At 42.1% G+C, this 19,200-nt stretch overlaps 1 protein-coding gene across 4 annotated transcripts in view; it reads left to right on the top strand.

Annotated features, from left to right (window-relative positions):
- The window catches only part of TMEM19 (transmembrane protein 19), a 37,608-nt gene extending 18,641 nt beyond the window's left edge, over window positions 1-18,967 (top strand). For 2 of the 4 annotated variants that reach the window (XM_056574122.1, XM_056574119.1), the window contains exons 2-7: window positions 3,121-3,268; window positions 3,827-3,940; window positions 7,537-7,674; window positions 9,430-9,684; window positions 14,753-14,962; window positions 18,123-18,967. In XM_056574122.1, the coding sequence (XP_056430097.1) occupies window positions 3,139-3,268; window positions 3,827-3,940; window positions 7,537-7,674; window positions 9,430-9,684; window positions 14,753-14,962; window positions 18,123-18,286 (1,011 nt within the window). In that variant the 5' untranslated portion in view covers window positions 3,121-3,138 and the 3' untranslated portion in view covers window positions 18,287-18,967. Of the gene's footprint in view, window positions 1-3,117; window positions 3,269-3,826; window positions 3,941-7,536; window positions 7,675-9,429; window positions 9,685-14,752; window positions 14,963-18,122 lie in introns of all 4 variants that reach the window. The other 2 variants (XM_056574120.1, XM_056574118.1) reach the window with 1 other exon arrangement.
- Window positions 18,968-19,200: the final 233 nt, after the last annotated feature.

Here is a 19,200-nt window from a genome sequence, read left to right as displayed (position 1 = left end):
ACAATGGATACGCCAAAAAAATAGGGGGGGAGGGTGACACAAGTAAATATAAAGCTGCTAAGTGACAAAATAAGTTCAAGTACTTAAAAAAAAAAAAAAAAAAAAAAAAAAGTGCTTACGAATAATAACTGACAGGCTGTGACTAGAGATGAGCGAACTTACAGTAAATTGGATTCGTCACGAACTTCTCGGCTCGGCAGTTGATGACTTATCCTGCGTAAGTTAGTTCAGCCTTCAGGTGCTCCAGTGGGCTGGAAAAGGTGGATACAGTCCTAGGAAAGAGTCTCCTAGGACTGTATCCACCTTTTCCAGCCCACGGGAGCACCTGAAAGCTGAACTCATTTATGCAGGATAAGTCATCAACTGCCGAGCCGAGAAGTTCGTGACGAATCCAATTTACTGTAAGTTCGCTTATCTCTAGCTGTGACCAATAACACACAAATGTGTAAAAGTGCAAGAAAGCAAATGACATGAAACGTCGCAGGTAACAAACAAGTACGACAACAGATAGCAGCATAGTATAGTCACACGTGTACAGGACTCGCCCCGGCCCCGCTACAGAGCTCGACGTGTTTCGCCACCAAGAGGGCTTTCTCTAGGAGTGTTGATAATGACTAAAGGTACGGTATTTATATGTAATAACCCAGTGGTAAAGGAGTAGTAACACGCCTGTCCGGGGAATAGCAGAATGCTGCTGGGCCGGAAGAAAACAGGCAGAGCAGGCGTGACATCAGAGGAAGACATTGCGGACCCTGGGCCAAGTCTTTCTGGTACTTTGGGCTCACCAAATGCACAAAGAAAGGTATGCCTTGCATGGGGACACTAGCCCCTGCAACACTGTGTCATCTTTAAAGCGTACCTGTCAGATCCAACAAAAAACATATTTTTTAAATATATCACTCAGTGCCTAATCCTGACCATGTGCATTTTTATGTGTCTATCACCTTTATTTATTTTTTATTACACCTTTAATTTAGCTCACTAGTCTGAATTCCTCTCAAAGGGAGGGGGCGTGGCCTCACTGTGCAGGTCTCCGCCCCCTCCCTCAGTATTCTGTCTGCTCACATCTCCCCTAGCATTAGCAAAACTACAACTCCCAGCTTGTCCTCACTGACAGTACCGGGACACAAGCTGACAGTGGGAGGATTTTTCCTCTAGGTGTGAGCCCTGTGCTCACAGCTGTCAATCAAGGAAGTGTGTCCATGACATAGGTGATGATGCATGGACACAGCAGGACTAGTATGTGTCCAAGCAGGCGGGGGGGGGGTAGTTGTTTTGACTGGCTTTTTCAGTATGAAATACAGAAATGTTTTTAATGAAAGCAATTGCAAAACATATTGGTTTTGCATGCTTTACAACATATGAAAAGTGCCCATTTAAATGAAGTGAACCACTTGTCGACCACTACAAAAGCCTGTGGAGAGGAAGAGTAATGCATTTGCGTCAGAAGCAATCTGATTGTAAGGCCCCGTTCACGTGGCAGAATTTCTGAGCGGAATCCAGCATAAAAATTCTGCTCGGAAATTTCACTGTGCTCTCTGAGGACACGTGTCTCGGGAACAGCCCAGTTTAGAAGCAAATCCCCATAGCAAACCTCTTCTAAACTGGGCGTTTCCCGAGACAGGTGTCATCAGAGAGCACTTAGACAGAAAATAACAACCTTAACTTCAGAAGCTCATAAGTACTGAAAGGATTAAGATTTTTTAATAGAAGTAATTTACAAATCTGTTTAACTTTCTGGAGCCAGTTGATATATATAAAAAAGTTTATTTTCCTGGATAACCCCTTTAATATGTCAAAGGAATTTAGTAGACATATTGTTGTCTACTAATGACTATATTTAGTCTGTTTCCCTTTTGTGTGCGTAGAATGTAAAAGCATGGTAGACAACACTTCCAAGTAGACTACATTTTGTCCATAAAATGTTGTGGTCACGCTGTAGTACATATACCTCCATCATGTGACACAAACTTGATGTAGATTGGCCATAAGGCTATGTTCGGATCAATCCTCCATTGGGGTACCCCTCACTTTTAGAAATAGTTTAGGACAGAACCCCAACTCGCCCCATTCAAGTCAGTGTCATCGCTTGCATAGTGTCCTGATCTAAACGACCATGCCCCCCCCCCCCCCCCCCCCCCGTCTGAACAGAGGCTAATTTGAATATTTTATTATGTATCTGTCCTCAACTTTGCAGCATTTGCTTGGATCTCTGCTCTGCATTCCCTGAATTACATGCCAATAGTTGTTAATGTCAGTGAGGATAGCGTGCAATAATGTGACTTGATGTTTTCTACACAAGTGGTTATACAATACGCTGGCACTTTAGCTGCTCTGTATACGTGCCCGCTGATTCTCCTGGTGTTGCAGGGTTGGTCTTCGTCTACTGGGTGAGTAAAGTCCAATTCATTTGGGTGATACTAAAGACTGTCCAGTGTCTGTAAGTTCTTCTGAGATTGAGAGACATTCTTAGCGAGAGGTTATGAGAATTTCCTTCTTCTAATACTACTTCAGGGTTGCAGAAAATGTTAATGCTTCAGCAATGGAAGGACCTTCAAAGGGACTGTTTAAGCATGTATAAGTTCAATGGGGTAGAATTTTACAAATGCTTTTTCACTTACTACATGTAAGATGCACCAAATTTTGGCATATCTTGATTTAGACACTTTTTGCACCTTACTCGATTAGGGATGTGCCTTTGCGTGAATGATATTGGCTTTAAGAGAACAGTCGTGATCTAAAATCTTGGTATAGTATTTGCCATACTTTAGTTGGTATAAAAAGAAATGTCTATATGGCAAGTCCAAAGTTTATACAACTTGAGCCACCGTGATAAATTCGGTGCATCCTTAGCCTGCCTAGTAAGTATTCTCTAGGACAGTGGTCTTCAACCTGCGGACCTCCAGATGTTTCCAAACTACAACTCCCAGCATGCCCGGACAGCCATCGGCTGTCCGGGCATGCTGGGAGTTGTAGTTTTGAAACATCTGGAGGTCCGCAGGTTGAAGACCACTGATCTAGGATTAGTAAATCTGCCCCAGGTTTTTCTGTGGGCTGTATTCTCCATTACGTCAGCGCTCAGGATTAACGACTTCTTTCTTTACCTTTTGTCATTAGCAGATTTGTTGAGTTGCAGTGATGCTGTTTATTCGGGACGATGTTTATAAGGAATATGCAAACATGATGCTGAATATTGTCATTCTGTCTATGATCCTGTGCATATCTTTGTCTTTCTGGATAATATCAATTACTGCAAGTACATATTATGGTAAGCTCAATAAGATTTTCTAGCTTAGTTTTTCTGTGGTTCAGCTATCTGTGCCCTACTTAGTAGTATTTAATCTTAGTCGTGTGGCTATGTTGGGGTCATTTCATGAAATATATATGTGTTAATATTGCAGCAAACCATGCTTTAGGTTACACTCGGGCCATTAAAGGGAATTTGTCATCAGAAAATGACCTATTGTTATTATCTTAACTGTATTTTTGTAAGAATATTTGATGTTTTTTCTAGTTTTCCATATTGCTTTTTTTTATAATAATATTGAAATCTTGCAGTTTTCATTTTGGCCACTAGGTCCAAATCTAAGCTGAGGCTTCCTCTGAAAAAGTACAGGGAATGCCCTGTATAGTCACCAATTCATCTGAATGGGACAGATCTATGGTTTGTGGGTCCTGCTGAAAAGCATACCGCTAAATGCTGTCAAAAACAGCTCTGGCAAATTGGCAATGGCAAAATACAAATGTTATAAAGCTATATACATGTGAAAAAGAGATAGCAAGCAGTAGTAATAAAACACCTTAATATATTTATTTGTTTTATCAGGCACTTTGCGGCCCATATCTCCTTGGCGATGGCTGTTTTCGGTAATAATTCCTATTGTTATTATATCCCGTGGTTTAAAAAAGAAGAGCTTAGATAACAGTGGTGCTCTAGGAGGTATGTACTGAATATTTTATGCTTTAGGGGTGTTAACTATATAATTCATAATTTGGGTGTGTTCACATGTTCAGCTTTTTAATGGCAAATACTGAATCCATAGAATGAGCAGGTGAGCAAACTTGGGCAGGTGTCCCATTATTCCATCTAACCATACATTATCATTCATAGTATTGGATATAGTTGTTATCGCCAATACTTTATTGGCAGACTGGGAACTACACTTATGATCAGGCTAAATTAGGATCATGTATAGGGGAGATAAGTGTAAAGATGCCTTAAACCATACCTGTCAGAACATACAAAAAGAAAATATATATATATATATATATATATATATATATATATATAATGTTACTCAGTTCCTAATCCTGACCATGTACATCTACATTTAAACAGCCATATTACAAAAGGTATTTAAGTTTCATCAGTAACGGCATATAAAAAGTTTTAGAATCTGACAGTGCCCATGTAAGTTCAAGACATTATCAAAGCACCAGGTAGATGTTTTGTCAGCAGCACCGTAAAATTTATCTGAGTTAATCTGGCACAGTGGCATAGGTTTTGTTATGAACAGAGGATAAAATGTATATTAACAGAACACTATGTAGCTATCTCTGATTGTGTCTAAATATTCCTATGAGTATGAGAAACAGTCGGCTATAGTGTAGGGAGAAAGAGAGAAATATAGGCATTAACCAGTTCTTTACACAACAGATTTGGAACATGCACATATGGATGCAGTATAAGTCATACTGTAATCCACTTAGATTCAGCTAGCACTGTAGACTTTACTTCTGTGGATGTGATGCATGAACATGTTCACTAACTTATAAGTCACCTCACATTTTCTTGTTAGTTTTTTTAAAAGTATTTATTTATAACTATTATAGTTAAACATTACAATATATTAAAGATGGAGCTCGTTCAAATGGCCGCCACCAGGGGTTCCACAGTCAGAACAAACAAAAAGGGATGTAGGGGACAGCCCTGCCTCGTAACCCTACCCAGTGGAAAGGACTCAGAGATCTCCAGATTTATACGCACTTTGGCCCTGGGGCTATCATAGAGCAGCGGTACCCATGCCCGGAACTGTGGACCAAACTTAAGGTCCACCAGGACACCCCACAGATAAACCCATTCCACAGAACCAAAAGCTTTATATACATCAAGGCTAACTACGTACCGCCCAGAGGCATCTTCTTCCACTGCACCTATATTAAGATGTAGCCTTTGAGCATTAATGTCCGTAGCTCTCCCTGGCATAAAGCCCGCTGGTCAGGATGAATGACAGCGGCTACGTCCTGTCGTAACCGATTAGCCAATATTTTTGCTAGAAGTTTAATATCTACATTATGGAGGGGAATAGGTCTGTATGATTCAGGTAAAGTCAGATGCTTTCCCAGCTTGGGGAGAACCACTATAAGGGCATCTCTCTCCAAAGCAACATTAAACGGATTCTGTAAAATAGGGATCAGCAGCTCCTCATTCGCCCTGTACCAGGGGTTTTGCCTGTCTGTAGGGAAGCAATAGCCAGGGAGACCTTCTCAGCGGAAAAAGGAGTATCTAAAGCAGCTGCCTGAGCCGTAGTCAAGGGCTGAAGAGGCAGACCCTTCAACAAAGCGACCAATCACTCCAGAACTGCTGACAACTGGGAGTTATATAGACTACTATAAAAGTTCTGAAACACAGTATTAAACGTTGTAGGGTCTGTATCGAGAATTCCTTTAGCCCCTCCCTAATACAGGGTATAGACACCACGGCCTACTTTCTCTAGCCAAATATGCCAGTAACGGACCATTTTTATCCCCAAATTCGAAGATGGTGCCTTCAACCATTGACATTCAGCATCAGTCTCAACCTGTAATGCCCTCTCCCTAGCCGATCTCTGTCCCACAACCTTAGCCATGAAGGCCCCCTTAACGTGCGCCATATAAGCATCCCATTGAACTAACCTGTCAGGGTGGAACCTATTGTGTTCCCAGAAATAATTGTGGGCTTCAAATAAGAATGTCGTCACAATCTCCTCCAGCAGCCAGCCGGGATGCATCCGCCAGACTTCAGAGGAGTGACGAGGGCCTAAACCCAAGTACAGTATAAGAGCTAAGTGGTCAGAGATCCCCCTAGTAGTATACATGACATCTCTTACCAGAGGGGGCCTAGCCCTTTCTACAGTGAAGTAGGGGGGAAAAGGTGGCAGAATCTCTTTTAACCAGGATTCCAGGAAGGCAACCGGTCCAAGCTCTCAGCCTTCTCAGGGAGGCCCAACCGGCGAATATTATTGCCCTGAAGCCTATTTTCAAGATCATCTGCTCAGTCAAGGACCGTTTTTGTTTGGCGCTGCATAGCAGACATCTGCTCTGGCAAAGGCTGCAAAGTATCCTCAAGCTCTGCGTTCCACCTCCCCGTGCGCTCCCGCAACTTTTGCGTCTCATGACGAAGGATTACAAATTCTTGCCGAAGTTCATAAACTTTTGACACCATCATCATCCGGCAGGAAGTAAAGGCCGTTAACGTAAATTTTTGGTCAATGGCATCAACCGGGTGTGAGGCATGCTGGGGTGAATCCTGTCTCCTGTCAGGGCTGGGCGAGCCGGTAAACGGAGGGGGAGGGTGGGGTTAGGGGTAGGGCTCGGGTGATGCTCTACCCACATCCTCAGGAGAACTGACTGAAAGTTTTGGATGCATGGGTAGACATTTTAGAGACCAAGGGGGTAGAAACCCAGGAGTCCCTTCTAGCCTGCCCACTAGCCTGAGACTGGCCCACATCCGAGGAGACTTAATCTTCTGTAGATTGTCTGGCTGGTTCAGCTGCCTGCTTAGAATTTTTTTTTTAGATCGATTCCTTGGTCCCCCATCTCTGCTGCAGCACAGCCACTAAGGTCCCCCAGGAGCACCACACAGCCCAGCAATCACTGTCTGAACAAGACCTAGCACACAGGCAGCTCATTAGCAGTTTATCAGCAGGGAGCACGCACAGACTAGCCTAACTGCAGGTGTACAACAGAAGGGTGAGGAGAGGAGTGCAGGTATACAGTCTAGCAATCAGTATAATAGGCGTATATCCTCAGGCAGAAGCTCCAACTGTATCTTAAGCAGCACAGCAGCAGCAGTTGTAATGTACTTGCTGTGAAGCACCAGTCCAAAGCACCCCTGCAGAGTAGTAGTATGGTAGCCCAGAGGGCAGAGCTATAGTAGCAGAAACAGCACCAGCACCCTTTTGTCAGGATGCAGCCAGATGTAATGCCGGGGCACAGCAGGCACACCGCAGAGCTGAAGAACAGGGCTCTCCAACTGTAAGTGGGATCCCTCAGGGTGAGGATTTTCAGGGTAATTTAGAGCTGGGGTAGCGGGAGCACAGCAATGTGCAACCGCTCAGCTCCTCATCCAGGCCACGCCACACATTTTCTTGTTAGTTGACCAAGAATGTTGGTATGAAACTATATAACTTATAACTCTTATCTATTCAAGTAGAGTTTTCTTTACTTTCTATTTTATCGTACATTTGCAGTCTGTTTTGAAGTTTGTTTTAGACCTTCGCACCTTTAGGCTTGGTGTGTATGTACTATTATTCAAATTTTTTTTTTTTTTAACAGGGCTGCTGGTCGGTTTTATTCTGACAGTTGCGAATTACAGCTTTTTCTCAGCTCTTCTTATGTTCTTTTTCACATCATCAAAACTCACAAAATGGAGAGCAGAGATTAAGAAAAAATATGACTCTGAATACAAAGAAGGTAATGTTTAGGTATATTTAAAGCATGCTTTTTTTCTGTTTTGAAAGCAAAATTGACAGCAGCTATTATAGTGTAGGTAAACCAGATTAAAATGAGGTATAATTTACACAGAACTAAACCGTGGATCTGGGTAGGTTATATCTCAATTTAATCAGGTTCACCCGCTCTATAACCCTGTGTAATGGATTTAGTGCGGGTAAACTGGCTGTCAGTTTCCCTTTTAAGCATAAATTGGTAATGTGAATATATGTCTGTATTTATGTACCTTCATAATTTATCCTATTAGGGGAAAATTGACATCCTTTTACCTTCCTACCTAGCTGACGTTTCAAAGCAAAATTATGCAGGATTTCAGTACTCCACTAGTCCTATTGAAGCTTACTCAACTACTAAAGGAGTTTTCCAGGAAAAAAATCTTTTTTTATAGATCAACTGGCTCCATAAAGTAAAACAGATTTGTAAATTACTTCTATAAAAAATTTTTTATCCTTTCAGTACTTATGAGCTGCTGAAGTTAAGGTTGTTCTTTTCTGTCTAAGTGCTCTCTGATGACACGTGTCTCGGGAACCGCCCAGTTTAGAAGCAAATCCCCATAGCAAACCTCTTCTACTCTGTGCAGTTCCCGAGACAAGCAGAGATGTCAGCAGAGAGCACTGTTGCCAGACAGAAAACAACTCAACTTTCAGCAGCTGATAATTAATGAATGGATTAAGATTTTTTAATACAAGTAATTTACAAATCTGTTTAACTTTCTGGAGCCAGTTGATATAAAAAAAAAAAGTTTTTTCCTGGAATACCCCTTTAATTTATGTGGCACTTACCATGTGGTACTATTTCTGCCATGGGTTTACTAGCTTGTAGTTCATAATATTTACAGCTCCAGCAATATAGAACATTTTGAGCACATTAGAATAACCATTTAGGCTAAGCTGTTTTTGGCTTCAGGACCACCTTTGGCAGCTGCAAGCACGCTGGAGGTAGCCAGAGAAGCTTATTTTAGAACAAGGACCCACATCTAGGAAACAATGATGGCATATCCACAGAAAAAGCCATAAATGCCTTAAATAGGAGTACACCTTAACATGCAGACTGGGTTTAAAACAAAAAGCACATTACTTACCAGCCCAATCCCCAAACACTTTTTTGTAAAGCTCACTGGATTCCCACTGATCTGTTTTCTGATCCCGTCCCAACACACAGAAAATGTCTGCTCCACTGGTTGGTGGATTGTAGTGGTGACACACTCCAGTCAATAGGGGGCAGAGCATTTCCGTGTGTCTTAACTGGACAAGGAAGTGGAGATCAGCAGAGACCTGTGGAGCTTCAGTACCCAGTCTGGTGTGCTTAGAAGAGTTTCTGAGCATTGCCATAGGAAAGTTTAGTGTGCTTATATAGGAGTTTTAGGTCCATACATATGGAATAAAATTGTTAGATAATATTTGGTAAAACGCCCTAGATAAATACTTCTCAGCAGAAAAAAGGAGTACAACACAGGTGGTGCTGACCTTTCGTTTGAGTGTAGGCAGAAAAAAAAAACTCCAGTACCAAGTGGGAGTCGTGGGGAGAATTGGGCCAACAAGTGTGAATGTGTGGAAGTGTCTTGTAAGTTTTCCATGGAGGTTAGGTAAACATAGCATTAGGGACCTTCTAGAAAATAGTTGATGCCCTGATGTTGCATGATTGAGCCAATGGACACAAGTTTTATATAGCAAAAGTCTATGCATGATTGGTTGTATTTTTTTATTTATTTTTTAGGTGGACAGAGGAACTGGTTGCAGGTGTTTTGCAATGGGGGTGTACCAGCAGAATTGGCTCTGCTTTACATGGTGGAAAATGGTCCTGGGGAGATGCCAGTTGACTTTTCCAAGGAATACACTGCCTCGTGGATGTGTCTTTCTCTTCTTGGGGCGCTTGCTTGCTCAGCTGGAGATACATGGGCTTCAGAGATTGCTCCAGTCCTCAGCACAAGCTCTCCTCGATTGATAACTACGTGGGAGAAGGTCCCTGTGGGTAAGAATAAAGTTGTGCATGTTTGTATGTGTTAATTTATAGTAAATAAACCATAAAAACAGTAGCCACTCTGAGCCGCTGAGCTTTTAAACTCGAGCTGCCATTTTTTTTAGATAGAGAAGAGAGAAATTAACTTTGAACAGGAGCCAAGGCACTGGATTTTTTTTATTGTGATGATTTCAATACTTTATTTCCACATTGCTTAAGGCTTTGTGAAGCTGAAATGTCACCTTTTGTATGCTTTTGTACCATAAAAATTGAAATAAAGCTAGTCCCTCACAAAGAGAAAACCCAGTGTGTACCTCTGGCAAAAAAATGAACACGTGAGGTTCTTAGAAACATTCATCCTCCCATCCTTGTACTGTGCTGAGTTATACGTGGATCTTTGTCTGTAGAATGGAAAACTCATTTTGGGTACGGTCCCACGTAGCGCTTACCCAACGTATTTCATCCTACACAGCGGGAAAATACGCTGTGTATTCTCCGATCCGGGTACACAGGGGGCTACAAGACATAAGCCCTGTGTGTTCTGTGAGGCTTGGGGGCGGGGCTGCGTGCCAGCGTGACTGACACACGGGCCCCACCCCCAAGCCTCATTGAACACACAGTGTTGCCGCCGTGTAGCCCTGTGTGTATGCTCATCACAGAATATGCTGCGTATTTCCTGCTGCACAGCACATTTTGTACAGTGTGAAATACGCTGGGTTAGCGCTACGTGGGACCGCACCCTTAGGATGCATTCACACGTGCATATTTTTGCTGCAGATCTTCTGTAGATTTGCTGCTGCAGATTTTGTTGCTCATTGACTTCACGCTTGTGAATGCACCCTTAGGGTACGTTCACACGGGCGGATTTTTTTGCTTGTTTTCCGCTGCGTATTTGGTAGTGGGCGGGCTCTTCTCGGCTGTCCGCAGCAGATTTTCCGCAGTGGAATTTACGCTGCGGAAAATCTGCTGCAAACCTCATTGAAGTTAGTAGGGACTGCGGCGGATTTTCTGCAGCGCAAATTCCGCTGCGGAAAATCTGCTGCGGACAATGAAGAAGAGCCCGCCCACTTTCAAATATGCAGCGGAAAACCCGCAAAAAAATCCGCCCATGTGAACGTACCCTTAGGGTGCATTCACACGGGCGTATTTGTCAGCGGATCCGCAGCTGCGGATCCACTGACAAAGGCCCCTAAAGTGCTGCCCTCTTTGTGCCTGCTAATAGCGGCAATCCGCTGCTACCAGCAGACACATTGTAAAGTGCGAGTCGCAGTGTGTCCGCACATCGCAGCCGCTCCCCCGGCTCCCTGAGCTACACAGAGAGCGGCCGCAATGTGTGCGAATACACTGCAGGGTAACTCGCACATCGCAGTGTGTCTGCTGGTAGCGGCGGATTGCCGCTATTAGCAGGCACAAAGAGGGCAACACTTTAGGGGCCTCAGTCAGCGGATACGCAGCTGCGGACCTCAGGGTCCGTTCACACGGGCGGATTAACTGCGGAATTTCTGCAGCATATGTGCTGTGGAAAATCCACTGACGATTGACTTCAATGGGTCAGCAGAAAATCCACAGATTTGCAGATTTTCCTACTGACCCATTGAAGTCAATGGTAGCAAAATACGCTGCGGAAATTCTGCAGTTAATCAGCCCATTGTATTTTACACTGCAGATCCGCCAACAATGGACCCTACAGTGCTGACCTTTCTGTGCCTATTCATAACGGCAATCTGTTGCTATGAGCAGACGCACTGCGATGTGCAAGTCGCTACGCGCATGCGCAGTATACTCGCACACATCATGGCTGCTCTCTGCCTAGCTCAGCAGGGGGAGCGGCTGCGATGTGTGTGAGTATGCTGCAGCGTATCTGCTCATAGGGGCAGATTGCCGCTATGAGCAGGCAGCACTGTAGGGTCCATTGTTAGTGGATCCGCAGCGTAAAATATGCTGCAGATCCGTCCGTGTGAATGAGCCCTTATGGTGCTTTCACACATGCATATTTTCTGCTGCAGAATTGCTGTAGAAGATTTTGCTACTCATTGCAGTCATTATGGAGCAAAATCTGCAGCAAAAATATGCACGTGTGAGTACATGTGTGAGTCACATGTAGCGTATTTGCTGCTGTGTATTTTTCTACCCATTAAGTTCAATAGGTTGCAAAATCTGCTGTGTATTTTGCCACTCATTGGTGGAGATTTATCACAACCTGTCCAGAGGAAAAGTTGACCAGTTGCCCATTGCAACCAATCAGATTGCTTCTTTCATTTTTGATAAGGCTTCTGCAAAATGAAAGTGACCTGATTGGTTGTTATGGGCAACTAGGCAACTTTTCCTCTGCACAGTTTTTGATAAATCTCCCCAATCGTCTTCAATGGGTAGGAAAATATGAAGCAGCAAACTACGGCACATGTCACCCTACCCTAAATGAGCTATCTGGGCTTTTAAAGTCATTAAATATTAGATTGGTGGGGTCAGACTCCCACTGCGTCTACCATTTAGCTGCTTGAAGGTGCCATGCGTGCTACTGTCTCAAATGTTTTTTGTTGCTAATACTTTCCACGGCTGCATTTTTTTAAATCTACAAATGGGTAATATGCTAACAATGAACTTTCAGTTATTATAATTCAGGTATAAAAGCATAGTTATTGTTTTTTACTAAGTTTTCAACTTAAAGGGGTACTCCGGTGGAAAACATTTTTTTTTTTATCAACTGGTGCCAGAAAGTTAAACAGATTTGTAAATTAAAAATGTAAAAATTATTTAAAAAAATCTTAATCCTTCCTGTACTTTATCAGCTGCTGTATAATACAGACAGAAAAGAGATTCAAAAAGAAATGAACTTCCTCTGTAATATACAGCAGCTGGTAAGTACAGGGAGGATTAAGATTTTTTTAATAGAAATCTGTTTCACTTTCTGGCACCAGTTGATTTAAAAAAAAAAAAAAAAAGTATTTTCCACCGGAGTACCCCTTCAACTCTCAGCTATCCACCCCAGTATACAACCAGCCCAACAGCTCAGAACAACATACTCCAGCTCCCTGTACACAACAGAGTCAGTAAGGTAGAACATACTACTGGCTAGGGAAGAAGTGTTAAGCAACCTGACCATGTAAAACAATTGGAAGTCCATCGGTCCCAATATCAGTACTATAGAGTATACAGTAAACATGGTCCCTGAGCAGAACTAGGGCGCATACAGAGAGGATAGTATGAAGTACTGCAGACCAGTATGTATCCAGATGGATGCACATTCACAACAATGGAGGAGGTCTGCGGAAGCACAGGAACACCTAGGGCGTGCAGCATCTGACCGAAACCACACTTTATGGAGAAAGACTGGGGTCTTGTATGTACTATGAAGAACATAAAGTTGTAACAATCTCCCTCCCCCACATTTAGTTGGCACAACATCATAAAGAGATTGATATTGTTCTCACATGATATGGCCAACAGATATTTCTATAAAAGCAACTGGTATTAACTAGAAATAAAACCAGCAGAACCCCTAGCCAGGGCAAATGGAGTTCAATGCAAGTCTTTCTCAAGAACAAGCGGATGATGTCTACATTAATCCTTAATGGTCTCTTCACACGTACAGTATTTTGCGCAGATTTGATGCACAGGATTTGCTTCTGCAGATCTCAATGTAAACTGAATGACTGAACATAGCTTCAAATCTGCGCAGAATACTGTACGTGTGAATAGACTCCAAGGATACGTTCACACGTACAGGATCACGTGCAGCAGTTGCAGGAACTGGTAAAGAAAGGACGATGAGGCAAGCCAAAACCATCCTGGAATGTTTAAACACTCCTAGTAAACCACGGCCAGCATGACTGCACTTTTAATAGTGGCAATGTGTAGTAGTGTAGTGTTGCCCCATTTACGTACACTGCTTTAAAGTATACCTGTCGTCAACAAAAACTTTTTATATAATGTAGATAATACCATTATATGTATATTTGTAATATACATTGGTAAAAAAAAGTGTGTAATTTTGTCCCTGCAGCTACTGTCTGTGTCTCTCTATGAGGAGTCCAAATACAGGAAGTGAGGGTGAACAAGTGGGGGCTCTGTGCAGTGAGGCTCTGACTTGCTATGGGCTCACACAAGAGGATGATTGACAATCCAGGAGCCTGCACAGATCCCTGCTTGTCCTGCTCTCACTTCCTGTATTTGGTCTCCTCATAGAGACACACAGGCAATAGCTGCAGGGACAGCATTTTTTTACCTAAAAATATACACATTTTTAACCAATGTATATTACAAATATAAATATAATGTTATTATCTACATTATATTAATTGTTTTTGTTGACGACCGGTACTCTTTAACCATGGATTGGCAGGGGTGCTAGATGTCAGACCCCCACTGATCCAATTTTGATGGCCTATCGGAAGGATAAGCACGGATAAACCCTCTGAGGACCTGTCATGCTTAGCTCTTTAAAGCCTAGAGGTTTGTTTTTGCCAGCAAAGAATGCAAAAGCCTTTTTTTCAAGGGTGGCAGCTGGTAAAGGAAGAAGTAGCCAGTCTCATTCAATCTAAGTGTGATATAACTAGACAGAATTGCAAGATATGCAATCATTGTTTACATTACAGGTATTCATTTTCAGACCTACACCCTGGATCGTTTTATATTTCTGGTAATAAATTTGATCCAAGGGGTCATTTACACTACAGAATTTTCACATGTGCAGCAGGCGCAGCCAGAATTCCCTTGACAACAATGCAGTCCACGTGGAATTCCTCTGAAGGAATCAAAGGAATCAGAAATTTCCTCTTCAAAAATTCTGCAGTGTGCACAATGCAGCTGAATCCCATTAAAACATTGGAATGTTGCACTGGAATGTCTGAGCAGAATTCTGCTTAGAAATGCAGTAATGTGAATGGAGCTTTAGTAATTTCAGTATTGGTGACCTGCATTGTCACCAGCTTGCTAACATTCTTTTTTTATTTCATAATTTTAACAGATCCATATTTTGGAAGTGCAGTTTAGAATATAAGTTGACTCCAATGTGGGGCATCATTTGAAGTGTCCTCTGAATGTTCTTTATACAGCAGTAACTGCTTGTGTTTCTTACTAGGTACAAATGGAGGTGTTACATTTGTAGGTCTTCTTGCAAGTCTTCTTGGTGGCTTATGTGTCGGTATAGCATATTTTGTCACTCAGCTTATATTCGTGAATGATTTAGAAATTGCTGCTCCACAGTGGCCCATAATTATGTATGGAGCAATAGCTGGCTTACTTGGCTCCATAATAGACTCTTATCTTGGAGCAATAATGCAGTACAGCGGTAAGTTTGTAATTTCCATTTTATTTGGCTGAACAATGTATAGTACAAAGCATAAATGTGCTAAATAAGGCTGTGTTCACATTTGCATCATAAATAGAAAACAACATATTGCTGCATCTGTTGAATGACAAGCCTGAAACTAAAACGGTCTGGTGTTGTCCCTAAGAACCAATTACAGTTGAGGTTTTACTTACACAGAACGCATTAAGATATGAAAGCTGAGCTGTGATTGGTTGTTCTGGGCAAAACCAGACAGTTTGGGTTTCAGGTAGATTGATAAATCTGGGCCATTGACTCTAAGGCGCATTTGGTTCTTCCATTTAGTTTTGATGGGAAAATTACCTGCATACAATAATATACATTTTGTTTTGACTGGAAGGAGAAAAATATTTTATGAATTAAAATTTGTGATTACAAATAACATAACATTTGATTATTACAATTTGTCTTAAATCCAAATATATTTTCCTATGTAAATTTGACATAAATAACAATGGTGATTTGCAGAAAACTTGATACAATGGCTATTGTAATGACAATCATTATGTATAAACTTTTCAGCCATGAGTGACAATCATAATGATTTGCGTTTATGTATTATTTGGCTTTCACTGTTTGTTTTTATAGATAGCCAGCTTTTATTTATTCTTTTTTCATAGAGGAATAATATATGCCGCAAAATACCAAAAGAAATCCTAAGAGTAGATTTGGATTTCTGCAGAGTATTTTGACATTTTAAAGCATTTACTGTTAATAAAAACAACTTTTGACATGTTGATCTGACATGTCAAAAGTTATTGATCACATCAGCTCTCACTTCTTAGTCCTGCTGCGATGGTGAGGTATTAGCCAGAGAAGCGGGCAGCATTGCACTCTGCTCCCCGGCAGGCCTACAGATCCGTACATTTACAAAGACTTCTATGCAGAGAACTGTACGGATCTCTCGGCCAGCCAGGGAGCAAAGCACAATGCTGCCAGCTTCCCGGGCTAATAACTCGCGATTGCAGCACATATCAGCAGTGAGACCTGGTGTGATCAACCGCTGTTGACATAGCTGATCGACATGTGAAAAGTAGTTTTTAATGACAGTAATGCTTTTAAGGAGATAAATCATATCATGTCCAAAAACGTATCCCCTATCCACAGGATAGGGGATAAGTTTTAGATCGTGGGGGTCCAACTGCTGGGACCCCTCGCAATCTCCTGTATGGGACCCTGGCTCTCTCTGGGAAATAGGCATGTCGACCCCTGCACAAAGCGGCGGCCAACACACTCCCTCCATATGTCTCTATGGTAGAGCCGTTCAGCTATCTTCGGCTCTCTCAGATGCAAAATACGGCAGGTGTGAGGCTGTAAAATACTTTTTGTTTTTACCACGAAATGCCAGCCTCGCAACCATATGTCATCTTGGAGTCAGTAGGGGGATATAATACCCATGGCCACATAGGGGGAGATTTTTCCAAACCTATACAGAGGAAAAGTTGACCAGTTGCCCATAGCAACCAATCAGATTGCTTCTTTCATTTCTTTAAAAAAAAAAAAAAAAACAAAGCCTCTAAAAAATATAAGAAGCGATCTGATTGGTTACTATAGGCAACTGGTCAACTTTTCCTCTGCACAGGTTTTGATAAATCTCCCCCATAATGTTTTTTTAACCCTTTTTTGTAGTGTTGTTTTTTTAGGCTTTCCAAAATAGAATTTTTCAAAATTACAGCATGCTGAGGGTATGGCATTTATTCAAGAAATCTTGGCATTTTTACTTCCATAGACTTCTTTGACATGTAGGGAGGAAAAAAAAAACTGATGAAAAAACCTCCAAAAACTCCTTTACTTGTACACACACCTTTTTTAAATAAATGCCACACCTGCAAAAGTTTGGGAATAAAAAGTGAGTGAGCAAGTCTGTTCTTAGCCTTAACCACAATTGTGTACTCAGATTAGCCCCATTTCAATGGGACTAGTCTGTGTCCTGCATCTCCAACATATTTCTTTTCCAGCATATTTAAAACAGTGGCACATATTCCCATTGAGAACAATGGGCGGGCATAGCACTATTTATGAATATAGAGATGGGCGGTATGACCAAAAATGTGTATCACGGTATTTTTTGTAAATTATCAACCGCTGCGCTGTACTGTACTCTGTATTCCTGAGCCCGGGCTGCAAATATTAAAAAACAAACTTTAACTCGCCTTCTTCCTACGTTCCCCCGTTGCTCCAGAACCGGCCTCACAGTCCTCTTGCTGCTTCCTGGGAATGGGAACGTCACAGAGGCATCAGCCTATCACCGGCTGCAGCGATGTCACGCCTTGTCCGGTGATAGGCTGAGCGTATTGTGATGTAAGAAGCCAGCCGGCTTCATACATGACCGTGGGCTCAGCCTAACAGCGGCCGAGGCAGGACATCGCTGCGGCCGGTGATAGGCTGACGCTTCTGTGACGTTCCCATTCCCAGGAAGCAGCAAGAGGACTGTGAGGCCGGTTCCGGGGGAACGTAGAAAGAAGGTGAGTTGAAGTTTTTTGTTTATTCCTGAAGCCCGGGCTCAGGATAGTACAGCGCAGTGGCTACTAATTATCTGGTGGGGGGAGGAGAAGCGCTCGCGTGTGACATATGATTAGTCCCGATGTGGGGGACAGCACAGCACTGGGCTGATAAACCGTGGGGGGGAGTTTTGGGTGTAGAAGCAGAACAGCGCCCGTGGGTGACGCATGATCATTTGCCCAATGTGGGGACAGCACACTGCGGCTGATAATTCATTAATTGGAGGGGCCCAACCGGTATTGCGGTATAGGAAAAATTTGCATCGTGCAGGAAAAAATTTCAGTATGAACCGGTATACCGCCCACCACTATATGAACATAGACTAAGAATCAGTGCTCGCTGAGAAACGTGTGCAGAATTAGGTCTTTCAGTTTTCTTCCTTTTGGAAGCTAAGGCTCTGTCCACATCTGCATTAACCTCCATCGCAGATTCCGTAATGTTTGCCAGATAAATAAAGAGCACAATGCTTTGCTATTTTTACAGTAAAATGATGGACACAATAATGAAAACAAGTTTGGTCCATTGCTATAATTTTTACTCCTATGATGGAACAGAAATAACAAATGCAGATTCCTACCTTGTATCTATTTTGTTTTCTAACCTATATAAATTCTTGCAGGTTTTGATGAAAGCACTGGGACGATTGTCAACCATCCAACACGTAACGCAAAACTTATATCTGGGAAGCCCATACTGGACAACAACGCTGTAAACCTATTTTCATCAATCCTCATAGCGATTTTGCTGCCTGGAGCTGCTTGGAGTGTTTGGCCTAGAACATAAATAATTTCACAAGTGCATAAAAAAAAATGGAAAAATGTTATGGACAGTTTGGTGCCTTTGGGTTTGCATGGGGCAGAATATACATAGTATCACTTTTTATATCATTTGGACAAATAACACTAATGAACACTGAATAGGAGAGCTGCACTCTTTTTTTTTCTTTTAGGCACTAAATTTATGCACCTGTGACAACATACAAATGGTTAATATTCACAAACTAAACATGGCTTAACACTCAAGGACTGTGTTTGGATGGTTAATTATTTTAACATTTTAGACTGGAATAAAAATGAATACTTTAATAGGTAATTTGATATAACTACACAGTTGCAGATTTTCTGATTGTTTGGATAATTGTAAATTTGTATTGTTTTTTTATGCAACTGCTAATTTTAATGTATTGAGCGGACCAAAACTACTGTTTTTTTGGGGGGGATTTTGGGGGAGTTGAGCTGCTGGCATCTTGGGAAGCAATCCTAACTGTGAAAGAATGTGTTATGATCAATGATAACCTGCCCTATGCTTGATTTCATTGGCTAAGCACACACATATTTAAATGGTGAGATGTCTGTCCTAGACATAGTGTTAAGTGGGAGAAGGGGGTCTATCTGGCTGTCCTCATCTGCATTAAATTGTCCATTCCTCATATGATTGATTGGTTTAGGAGGCTTTAAAGGGCTTTTATTTACCCTAAAAATGCAGGACTGACTTAAAGTGGTTCTGCAGCGAAAAGTAACTTATCCCCTATCAATGATTTCCTGCTTGGCCCGGACCCCTAAGAGGAGTGCGCGCTGAGGCCAGCACACACTGCATTCATTCTCTATGGGAGCGCTGAAAAACCTTTTGTTCTACCAGTTAAAGTCTCCGGTCTTGCAGGGGATCATGGGAAACAGCTTGTCATTGTTGCCTGCCAC

The sequence above is a fragment of the Hyla sarda genome, chromosome 4 (genome assembly GCF_029499605.1).
Source record: "Hyla sarda isolate aHylSar1 chromosome 4, aHylSar1.hap1, whole genome shotgun sequence".
Taxonomy (NCBI): Eukaryota; Metazoa; Chordata; class Amphibia; order Anura; family Hylidae; genus Hyla; species Hyla sarda.
Note: the sequence above shows the minus strand (reverse complement) of the source record. Positions and strands in the feature narration are given on the sequence as shown.